General features: G+C 41.8%; 1 protein-coding gene across 6 annotated transcripts in view; it reads left to right on the top strand.

Annotated features, from left to right (window-relative positions):
• Positions 1–10,383: 10,383 nt before the first annotated feature.
• Positions 10,384–12,501, top strand: part of IPO8 (importin 8) — a 90,011-nt gene continuing 87,893 nt past the window's right edge. For all 6 annotated transcript variants that reach the window (XM_004755707.3, XM_045072873.1, XM_013057828.2 and 3 more), the window contains exon 1: positions 10,384–10,706. Coding sequence is in view for 5 of the 6 variants with exons in the window: in XM_045072873.1 (XP_044928808.1) it covers positions 10,623–10,706 (84 nt within the window). In the remaining variant the exon portion in view is untranslated. The remainder of the gene's footprint in view (positions 10,707–12,501) is intronic.

Raw genomic sequence — 12,501 nt, 5'->3', positions numbered from 1 at the left:
CCTTCAGTGTTCTTATTTGATTAAACACTTAGCTGAGAGGTAAAATATTTCATTTTTACTATTCATCACTGATAACTTTTGAATGGGTATTTATTCATGGGTTCATTCTATTTTAAAATAAGACTATAATAGTTTTTACTTTAATATTATACATAGCATTCATCAAAAGATTTCCTGTTTCCCATTGGCTCTTACATAATGTATTTCTCCTTGAAGCTGGACATGTTACTTGTTAGCTATCTTTAAGTACCTACTAAATGTATAATAATACAAGATACAATAGGAGATACACAGGTAATATTACTGGTCTGCCATCAGTAAGACTTTCAATTTCTGTGGAGTCTTAATTTGAGGAGGCAGAATGTTCAGTTGTCAGAAAGTGTAAATCTCTGATCAGGTAATGTGGTGTTTGAGTCCTGATTTTGCTACTTGCTTATTGATCTTGGGCAAGTTATTTTACCTTTAAGGTCTCTATTTTTTGTTTCTTTCTCTCTCTCTCTCTTTTTTGGGAATAGATCATTTCTGCAACTTCACAGGGCAAATGTGAAGTTCAACTAAGAATATACCTGAAAAACTTAACACATGTCTGGCACATAAGCATTTAATAAGTGTTAGGTGATTTAATTTCTTTTTTAAAAATATTTTATTTATTTATTTGACAGACAAATCACAAGCAGGCAGAGGCAGGCAGAGAGAGGAGGAAGCAGGCTCCCTGCTGAGCAGAGAGGCTCGATCCCGGGACTCTGGGATCATGACCTGAGCTGAAGGCAGAGGCCTTAACCCACTGAGCCACCCAGGTGCCCCTGATATAATTTTTTTATTCCAAAAATTTCCAGAATTCTGTGCATGTTTATACTCTCTTATGTAGTATTAGTGTAGCAGGCACTGCCAGAGTTTAGTATTTGTTCTAGACACACATTGTCACACTTCACAGTTTGCTTATGTATCTCATGAATAAGAACTTGCATAACTAACTAAACTGGAAAAAACTATACTAACATTTAACACCATGAGAGTTAAATGTGGCTTAAGAATTTAACTGATGAGCCCATGCCCAGCTGAAGAAATATTAACTATAATAATTTAACGCTGACTCCCTGAGAGTATTTAAAACCACAGGGTAAGAGGTTTAACTAATTTATAAAAATGCTTTATATACCAAATTCCCCCTGAAGTTTTCTTCTTTCACTTTCAATTTTTTAGTCTCTCCCCCAACAATTGTGAGCTTCAGTTTTTTTTTCATCATAAGTGACTTTTATTTAATTTTTAATTTTTAATTTTTTATAAACATATATTTTTATCCCCAGGGTACAGGTCTGTGAATCACCAGGTTTACACACTTCACAGCACTCACCAAAGCACATACCCTCCCCAATGTCCATAATCCCACCCCCTTCTCCCAAACCCCCTCCCCCCAGCAACCCTCAGTTTGTTTTGTGAGATTAAGAGTCACTTATGGTTTGTCTCCCTCCCAATCCCATCTTGTTTCATTTATTCGTGAGCTTCAGTTTTTGCCTGTATAATGATTTAGTGCATAAATGCAGATACTTAAAGCAGGACATGTTTTTGAGAGATTTGCTTACTCCTGTAGCAATGATTTATCAACCACCTCATGGTTTTAACTTTCTCAACTCCATAAGAGCTATATTTTCACACTGCTTTCACATCACTGTTTTTACACTATGATCTTTCCTGTTTGCAAATTTTAATTCTTTAGCTTTAATGGCTGATACTCTATTGTGATTCTCGTGATAACTAGGATGATAGTTTATGTATTGTATAAGGTGGAGTAATTGTTTGGCATAGAGACATTAAAGTTTCTCCATATGAATTCCACTCTGCTTTTCCACTCTGCCACACACTTTATTTTGATGAAAAATTTAGATTTGTCACACTTGGTCCTTGACTTGCTAATTTATCTCAGGGGTATTCTTAATCACCCCTTTAATGACTTTTTAGCTTTTTGGCAACTGTTGACAACTGATAAATACAGCACACTTGTTATTGGTGCAAGACAGTGAATGCCAGAGTATAAAATACTGTTATGCCCATTATCAATACCAGGACGCCTAAGGCCCTCTAATTCTAAGATTTTGCAAGCATTATTTTTCTCTATTCATTTAATTTCAAGGGCTTCATTCCTTCAAATAAATGATTAATTTGGGACGCCTAGGTGGCTCAGTTGGTTAAGCAGCTGCCTTCGGCTCAGGTCATGATCCCAGCGTCCTGGGATCGAGTCCCACATCGGGCTCCTTGCTCCGCAGGGAGCCTGCTTCTCCCTCTGACTCTGCCTTCCACTCTGTCTGCCTGTGCTCGCTCTCACTCTCTCTCTCTTACAAATAAATAAATAAAATCTTTAAAAAAAATGATTAATTTATTCTTAAATATGTGGCTTATCTAGTTTGTACCTGGCTCTGGGGCTGCAAAGATGTTCAGGCATATCAGGTATGTCCGTTTCATCCATTTTATTTGTTGAGAGCAAATCACTTTTCCATTTTGCTGTGCTCACCACAGGTGTAGCTGCCATCTGTTACCATATAGTGCTGTCAAAATAGCATTGACTCTACTTCCTATGTTGTACCTTTCTCATGACTTAACTCCACAACTGGAAGCCTGTACCTCCCACTCCTTCACTACTTTTCATCCTTCCACCCCTTCCCTTCAGGCCACCACTAGTTAGTTCTCTATATAGATGGGTACGTTTCTGTTTTTGATTCCACATATAAGTGCAATGATATGGCATTTGTCTTTCTGTGACTTAACTCCATTTAGCGTAATGCCTTCTAGGTTCATCCATGCTTTTGAAAATTGTAAGATCGAATTCCTTTTTTATGGCTGAATAATAGTCCCCTGTATATATGCACCACATCTTTGTACACTCATCTATCTTGGGTTGCTTCCATGTCGTGGCTATTGTAACTAATGCTGAAGGACAATCTCTTCTTGAATTATTTCTTCGCTATCTGCCCCCTGCAATTCTGTATCTGGAACTCCTACTGTTCAGAAGCTAGACCTCCTTGGACCAGTTCTTTAATCTTTTGTCTCTACGTTCCACTTTTTCAGAGATTCCCTTAGTTTTATCAGTATAGTATAATAGTAAAATCTGGAGAAGCAGCGTAGATGCCTGCCAGCAGGGAACCAGTTAAGTCAGAAGGGAAGATACAGAATAGAGCAGAGTGTGCAATATTGTTTATAGAAACATTTCCAAATGTATGTGAACATGATTACTTGGATCTTTTTTTTTCTGGTAGTTTGTAACAAATTTGATAATATTGGCTCTAGGGAAAGGGGGATGTAGGAGGGAGGAGGAGGAGTTTTTATTCTGAATCTTACTGTAGAACTTGAAATGGACATACCACTTTTTTGTTAAAAACTTTAACTTAGAATGGTAGATTTTATGGTTCACACCACCTTATCTTCCCTGGGATGGAGTTTGAGGATTTGTTTTCATTATCATTAAGCCTGGGGTAACACATGGAAGAGTTTTACCATAAAAACCTAACTTGTGGCACACCTAGGTGGCTCAGTCAGTCAAGTGCCTGCTTTTGGCTCAGGTCATGATTCCCAGGGTTCTGGGATCCAGTCCTGCATCGGGCTCCCCTCTCAGCGGGGAGTTTGCTTCTCCTTCTCTGCTGCTCCTCCTACTTGTTTTCTCACTCTTGCTCTCTCTCTCTCTCTCTTTCAAATAAATAAAATCTTTATTTTTAAAAAATAAAATCTTTAAAAAACAAAACAAAACCTAACTGCCTTCCCCCTTTCATTAATATTTGCATTTCCACCTCATTTACAGAACACCCTTAACCTTTGTGATCTTACTGGATCCTCACGGTGGCCCTAGTGAGGTAAATACTGTTTGACATAAGATGGAGACTTTTGGAGACTGACTTTCTGAGGCCACTAGCCGAAGTGCCTGGGTCAGACTTCACTCTCTCAAGCGCAGATACAGCTTACCATTTTATACAGTAGTTTTTCCTCTTCTTCAGTTCTCAGGTGCTGTTACTTTTACCATATTTCCCATTGTTTTGCCCATACAGATGTTTTCGGTTCACTACTCAGTTTTGCTCTGGTTAACTAAACACTTTGTGAACTGGATAAACTGCACTCGGAGCTGTTGTCACAAGGTGTAGTTGCAGTAGAGCCTGACGTTGATTTGGAGGACTCCTCCAGTGTAGGATGGGGAAAGCCTGAGGAAATAAACAGAACATTTTGAGGATGGGGAAAAAAAAGGGATCTGAGAATAAGTATTTCTTTAAATCCTAGTTAATACTACTCTCTTTAGGTTCTATCCCTTCCCACCACAACTACTATTTTAGTCTCTTGGAGAAGAGACTGTAGTCAGAAACTTCCTATCCCCTATTTAGCTTACTGATCACTGGTTTTTAAATTTTTATTAATTTTTATTTCTTTAAAAGATTTTATTTATTTATTTGACAGAGAGAGACAGCACAAGTAAGCAGGCAGGCAGAGAGAGAGGGGGAAGCAGGCTCCCTGCTGAGCAGAAAGCCTGATGCCAGGCTTGATTCCAGGACCCTGAGATCATGACCTGAGTGGAAGGCAAGACAACCCACTGACCCACCCAGGTGCCCTCTACATGTGTCATTTTAAAGGAGACTATCACTGACTTACATTAACAAAATACTTAAGATCTTACATTTATAAGATGTGTGTATACTTGCATATATTTCAGATGTTATGATGTAGAGCCTTGGCAACATGACACTTTTGGGGTAGAGGTATTCACTTGCAGATTATTGATGATGGTTTAAAAAAATGTATAATTAACCTTAGATTTTAACTCCCATTTTCTATTTACTGTGTGGACTAGATTCAAGCTTACTAACATAGGCCAGCAGGTGAGCTGCTGCCAACAGGTGGGGAGGACAGCTGTGTGATACTCCATTTAGACGACTAAAATGTTAAATCTCAGAGGCCACAGTGGCAGTGCTTGGAGGAAAAACTACTTCGTGTAATTGGAGTTGTAATCATGCCAGTTATTCTCACTCTGCTGTATTTCTTGGGTAATGTCCATGTCTGTATGTCCGCTAACCTATATATAGATGACTCATAGTTCTCTAACAGTATCCCTGTGTTCCTTCCTGTAACCCCTGCTGTAGCTCTTTTGGGAGTGCCAGATGTGAATTTCCAGTTGTCACTGGAAACCTTTAGCAATCTAACACTTGAGCACTTGTAGTTCAGTATGTTCAAAGGCAAACTGATCTTCTCTCCAAACTTTTAATACTCCTTCATGTTGCCCTGTTTAATGACTTCCATAGGTCATCAAAGCTTGGACCTTCAGAATCATTGTTGACTTCCCTTTGCTACTTTATATATTGTATAATTCACAAGTTCCTGTTGATTCAACCTGTGAAATGTCTCACATCTGTCTTACCTTCTTAATTTCTATTGTGGATATGCTGTTTCAGACCCCTTATCTCTCTCACATTCTTTCATGTATTCATTCAGCGAGTATTTATTGATTGCTTTTTATGTATCAGGCATAGTATGAGACTAGATCTCACTAGGTCTCATTCAGTAAAGGTGAACAAGGTATGTCCTCTCTCTTAAATAGAATACAAAGATAGTTAATGCCGAGCATGTATCCTGGACAATGTGCTTACCTCATTTAGTCCTCACAACAGCTTTTGGAAGCATATGAGGAGACAGAGGTGACAAAGACAAAGAGGTGAGGCATATGCATACCATGATAGTACAATAAGACAATGTAGCTGGCTCACATTCTACCATAAATAATGTAAGTGCATTAAGAAATAGACATCCTCAGGACACCCTGGGTGGCTTAGTCGGTTGAGTGGCTGCCTTCAGCTCAGATCATGATCCCAGGGTCCTTGGATGAGTCCCACATCAGGCTCCTTCCTCAGCAGGGAGACTGCCTCTTCCTCTACCTCTGCCTGCTGCTCCCCTGCTTGTGCTCTCTTGCTGACAAATAAATAAATAAAATCTTAAAAAAAAAAAAAGAAATAGACGTCCTTTCATGTAAAGTAAAAAACAGGACTCAATGAGCCATATATAAGTTAAACATAAGTTACAGCTTAGGGACAGCTATTTTAAAATACTTGCAAAGAAATCTGAGAGCAGAACCATAGATGCTTATGGGTTTTTTTTTGTTTTTTCCTGTTGCCTTAGACACTGCTAACTTGACAGCATTGTTTTTAAACTAATTTATATTCAGAGTCTTTCCAAAACCCACAAAGTTTTAATGGGAGCATCAACTGTCTTTAATTAGACATTTTGTTAACATATTTATCTAAGATAATTGTTGATTCTTATGTAGTTATAAGAAATAATACAGGTGGATCCTGTGTATCTTTTAATTTCCTTTAGTGACAACATTTTTTAAAACAAGATACATATTACAACCAGGATGTTGAAATTGGTACAGTCAAGATAGAGAACATATCCATCACCAGAAGGATCCCTCATGTTGCCCTTTTATAGTATAGTAATGCCCATTTCCTTCTTGTCTCCATCCCCATTTAAGCCCTCACAACCACTGATCTGTTCTTCCTGTGACTTGTTTTTTTATGAATGTTATTTATTTTTCTTAAAGTAGACTCCATGCCCAGCATATGAGCCCACAGCAGGGCTTAAACTCACAACCCTGAAATAAAGACTTAGATCAAGATCTGAGCTGAGATCAAGTCAGACACTTGACTGAGCCACAGTGGCACCCCATTTAAGAATGTTATATTAGTAAAACTTATATAAATGGAATCAGGTATTATGTCAGCTTTTGGGATTGGCTTTTTTCACTTAGCTTAATTCTCTGAAGATTTATCCTGGTTGTTGAATATTTCACTCCTTTTTATTACTCAGTAGTATTCCATGGTATAGATGTGCCAGTTTGCTTAACCACTGTTTTCCAGAGAGGTGGTATTTTAAACCTCACCAAAAGATATGAGTGATCCAGGTTTCTCTGGTGTCACTTTTTTTTTGTCTTTTCTCTTTATGTTATTGAATTAACTGTATCAGGCCTCTCCCTACTTCAAACCATCTTCAATGTTATCACAGCTCAGTTTTAGATATGTGCTTTAAAGGATTTGGTTTAGAAACATTTAGAAACAGGTAGAAACATTGAAGGCATTTGGATACATCCAGTTCAGGGAAAGAGATCTTGGTTAGAAGCAGTTTTGTGAGTTGTCCCTGTTGAGTTGATGGTTAAAGTTATATAAGTGGATGAAATGACAAAAGCAGGGGCGCCTGGGTGGCTCAGTGGGTTAAAGCCTTCGGCTCAGGTCATAATCTCAGGGTCCTGGGATCGAGCCCCACATCGGGCTCTCTGCTCAGCGGGGAGCCTGCTTTCTCCTCTCTGCCTGCTTCTCTGCCTTCTTGTGATCTCTGTCTGTCATATAAATAAATAAAAAATCTTAAAAAAAAAAAGACTCTAAGAAATGACAAAAGCAGAATGGGTTTAAGAAAAAGGAAGAGAAGAGGGCTGAAGACAGAGTCCTGAGAAGCACTGGTGTTTAAGACTTGGGTGATCAAGTGAGCAATCAAAATATTACGAATATAGGGCGACTGGGTGGCTCAAAGCATCTGCCTTCTCTCAGGTCATGATCCCAGGGTCCTTCGATGAGCCCTGCATCAGGCTCCCTGCTCAGCAGGGAGTCAGCTTCTCCCTCTCCCTCTGTGGGTGTGTTCTCTCTCTCAAATAAATAAATCCTTTAAAAAATATTATAAATATATTCTTCAAAACAAGGAAACATTAAAAAAAAGAGCTTATAATACAGTGTTAGGTGCCTGACAAAGAGACATTTTCAGGTGAGAACTGAAAATGTCTCTTGCATTTGGTATCTAAAGGATCAGTGTTGGTTTTTGCTTGGCAGTTTCAGTGGGGGAAATGAGGGCAGAACCCTGGGGATAACTGACTGAAGTACAAGTAGAACTAAAGAAGTAGAGACAAGGAATGAAGACCATTCTTTGGAATAAAAAGTGAAAAAGAATGAACAATAATTAGCATTATTGGAGAAAGATTGTCTTTTAACTGGGGGAAATGTTTTTAGGCTGAGGTTGAATTGGTGGAGAGAAAGGGATTGAAAATATAAGAACAAGTTTTACAAAATTTTTGGCTGTGAGCATATAATTACTCAAAATCTATTTTTATTTTTATTTTTATTTTTTTAAAAGATTTTATTTATTTATTTGAGAGAGAGACAGTGAGAGAGAACATGAGCGAGGAGGTCAGAGGGAGAAGCAGACTCCCCATGGAGCTGGGAGCCCGATGTGGGACTCGATCCCGGGACTCCAGGATCATGACCTGAGCTGAAGGCAGTCGTCCAACCAACTGAGCCACCCAGGCGCCCTCAAAATCTATTTTTAAATTGTTTTTTAATAGAGTTTATTTAATTGAGAGACAGAGAGAGAGCATGAGCCGGGGAGTGGCAGAGGGAGAGGAAGAGCAAGAAGCAGACTCCTCACTGAGCCCCTTTCCACCGGCGGGGCTCAATCCCATGATCCAGGGATCATGACCTGAGCTGAAGGCAGACGCTTCACCAATTGAGCCACCCAGGTGCCCCTCAAAATTTATTTTAATGAGAAGTATATAGAAAAGTGAGCTTTATTTATTTATTTATAAAATATTTTATTTATTTGACAGAGATCACAAGTGGGCAGAGAGGCGGGGGGGCACGGGGGGCGGGGGAAGCAGGCTCCCTGTGGTGCAGAGAGCCCAATGTGGGTTTCGATCCCAGGACCCTGAGATCATGACCTGAGCCGAAGGCAGAGGCTTAACCCACTGAGCCACCCAGGCACCTGACAAGTGAGATTTATTGAGCAAGGTGCCAGAAGAGATGGAGAGAATTAGGTTCAGATTGGGGATAAGGAGGTGAATAGGGGTAAGCAGAGATTAATTTGTGTTTGAGTGAGTTGAGCCTGATGGCTTTGCTCATCTTTGCAGGGCTCCATGAGACAGGTAGGAGTTTGAGAAGAGTCTTGAGGTTGGGAACGGTTGCTGGGAAATGGACGATGGTTCTGATCAATGAAGGAATAGGATTGTTGAGCCTAAAAAAAGAGTACACGTGGAGGCACCTGGGTGGCTCAGACAGCTGGGCATCTGCCTTTGGCATAGGTTGTGGTCCTGTGTTCCTGGGATCAAGTCACACATTGGGCTCCTTGCTAAGCGGGGAGTCTGCTTCTCCCTCTGCCTACTTCTCCCCTGCTGTGCTCTCTCTCTCTGACAGAAGAGAAAAGAAAAAACACACAACTGTGGAAGTATTAATTTGCATAGTGGGTCAAGGGTGGACCTAAGAAGTTGAATTGGGAGTTTCAAAGCAGAGGATGTGTAGTCAGGTATGGGAGACTAAGGATAACTAAAAAAGTAATGGAGTTGGAAAACAGGTGAAGAATTAATGGGGGAGAGAGAGATGGAAGAATAGGTCCTAATTTGAAAAGAGGATACTGGAGTTAAGATTTCAGAGGTCAAGGAGCTTTAGATTATCATTAGTTCCAAGAAAGTGGGTTAATGAAACAGTGTGGAGATGAAAACACTACATTTCCAACGACCCTGGAGTACGAAGGTAAGGAGTTTGAATATTATCTTAAAATTGATGGGAAATCACCAAGGAAGGGACGTGACAGTCTTAACCTTTAAGAAACATTACTCTAATGGCAGTGTGGAGGATGGACTAACGAGGGGGAAACTGGAAGCAGTAAGAGACATTGCCAACCACTAGGCCATTGAATTTTTTGGGCCAGATAATGCCACAGTGGGTGATAATTGTATAATTCTTCTTGCCTTTCACTACTCTTCTGAGAAGATACGGACATCTTTCAGAAACTCTCAGGCGCAATAGTTTCTCTGATGTCTTTATTTTCACCATTACTCTGTAAATACTTTTACATTTGTATCTTCTGTCAGATTTTACGTTCCTTCATAATAACCTGCATGTCAGTAATCTTCTTATAATGTGGTACCTAAATATCTTAGTACTCTGGCCCCAAAACATGTTTAACAGATGTTCAGCGAATGAATGAATGAATGAATGAATGAATGGAGATGGCTCCCACAGACCAAAGGAACCCTGTCCTCCTATGAGCTAATGATCTTTAAGGTCCCAACAAGTCTGCCCTGGAACAGGTTCAGTTGTGATGCCCAAACACTTTCGTACTAACAAAAAGTGCCATTCCATGTAAAGAGATCTCGAGCCCGGTTGTTTCCTTATCTGGGAAGCAGGTGAGGCTGTTTTCCGTAAGGCAGCATGGCGGACGCTTGCTGGAGCCGGTGAGCGCGGTTTCCCTCCCGGGAAGAAGCCATTACTGTTTTCCGTACAGCAGCATGGGGGCCGCCTGCGGGAGCTGCCATAGTATCACGCCCTGGGGGAAGAGGCCGCCGTAAAGGAAGCGGCGCTTCCTCTTCTCATTTCTCCCGCCTCCCACCGGCTGTCGTAAAAGGGTGAATGGAGAGCGAGTTGTGGGGGGTAGAAAGGGAGGACAGGGGGCGCGGAGTCAGAGTGGCGCAGCAAGTGGCTGCAGGTGGCGACGGTGGCGGGGGGTGGGGAGTGAGGTAGTCTGGGGTCGCGGAGGAGGAGGCTGAGAGGATCAAAAGAAAAACTAAAGCTGCAGTCTGGCCTACTGATCCGGGGGCCGCGGAGCCCCCACCCGGGGAGATGGACCTCAACCGGATCATCCAGGCGCTGAAGGGCACCATCGACCCGAAGCTGCGGATTGCAGCTGAGAATGAGCTCAATCAGGTGAGGAGCGGGCCTGCGGCGCCCCCCTGGGCCCCCCGCGGTCTCCCTCCTCGGGGCCCCCGATCTCCACCCCAACCCGGGCTTCGGACCCCGACGCTCGTCCCGGCCCGCCCCCCACCCCCAGCCCCCGGGGGCCAATTGAGCGGCACTCCCCGGATCTTTCCTGAACAACTCGCGCACCTGTTGGCCACCTTTGCATCTTTTCCTGTCGTTTTCCTTTCACGGTGCAGTTTGTTCAGTCCACTGGATCGCTGAAAGAGGCTTTGGAAAGCTTGGCCAGTGTTCGCAGGGTGTGTGATTTCCCGAAGTACGCTGATTTAGGGAAGGGGGTGGGAAATTTCGCTTAAAATTCGGATCTGAGTTCAGCTTTTCTCCAGACCCAGCCTTTTTTGGGTGTTGCGGTGGGAAGCCCTCCCATCGCCTGCTTCTGTGGGGTTGGTAGGACTGTTTTGACACTGATTGGCAGAGTTTTGTTGGAGCTCTGGGAAAGGCGGCCAGGAGAGAGCACGGGAGAGGACAGGCAGTTTTCATCGTGGTATATTGTATAAAAGACACGTCGATTAATGTGCGTTTGGAGGTATTTCTTATAAGCGCTAAAATGTGTAAGACTTTCTTTTATCTTCCATCCTCTGTTCTTACTGGCCCTAACGTTGTTCCAGGGTTACCACCGACATTTCGAAATTGTAGTGATCCCAAAATTTAGCTCCTGTTTTCCTCCTCCCCTGTAAGGATGAATGATAGACTTCTCACTAAAAAGTACGAATTAAGGTCTACTCCCTAGGGTAGAGTGACAGCTGGTTGAGGTTGGGGTAATCCTTAAAATGTAAAGGAATATACCTAAATTAGTGGTTTTCAAGGTGCTGCCCAGGATGAGCAGAATCTACATCATCTGGAAACTTGCTGGAATTGGAAATTACTGGGCTTCACATTTAGAGAATCAGAAACTCTGGGGGTGGGTCCCAATTATTTTTTAATTAGCAAGCTAGGTGATTCTGTGCTTCCTGAAGTGTGAGAGCAGCTGTCTTAAGTAAAAGTTTCTATGGGAGTTCACTAAGGTTTTCCTGGTTGGAGTTGACTTTAAAGTGCAACTGTGCATTTAAATCTTTGAAATCCAGTGGGAAATCTGGACGGTGTTTGGAGTAAGGGTGAATTCAGGATTCCCAAGAGATAAAAGGGAGAGTGAAAGCACTGGAGGGAAGGTGGAGTTAAACAGAAGCCTAAAGAGCATGTGTTGTTACCTCAAAAAGAAAAGGACTCTCATTCAAAATAGGGGAACGTTAAAGTCAGTACCTGTCTCAGGCTTTGCGAAGCAGGGTACTATATGTTGATTGGCTAGAAGAATAGTAATCCAGGGGTTGCTTAGAAGGAACAAAGCAAGAGCTGAACTTGCAATCTATTAGTATGACCAGGGGCATTGGCCTGTTTGTGACCCCCTTCTCTTCCCAGTGAGGCCAGATGTTATTTTAATAGTGTCAGTAGGGATCATATCTTTGGTATCATGTTGTACCTTCCTGCCTCTGTTCACCTATCCTTGCTTTGTTTCTGATTCATCAATGTGTAAGTGATTCATCAATGTATAAGTGTCTGTCCCCAGACAGAGGGGAAAGGTTGGTGGGAAAGCCTGCAGAACTAGAAGAGACCCTTGGGACCCCAGTCTACATTTTTCTTCATGGGATTTTAGTTCAAACCCATTTCATCCTCACTCTGCCCTGCCCCATATCCACCCATTTCATCACAAACCATAGTTTCCTCTGCAACTGCTCTAAGTAGCTTATTGCTATGCCACTCTTTGGCA

Source organism: Mustela putorius, unplaced genomic scaffold (assembly GCF_011764305.1).
Source record: "Mustela putorius furo isolate JIRA1106 unplaced genomic scaffold, ASM1176430v1.1 tig00537227_pilon_pilon_pilon, whole genome shotgun sequence".
In the NCBI taxonomy this organism is placed as follows: domain Eukaryota; kingdom Metazoa; phylum Chordata; class Mammalia; order Carnivora; family Mustelidae; genus Mustela; species Mustela putorius.
This window is presented reverse-complemented; position numbering and strand designations above follow the sequence as displayed.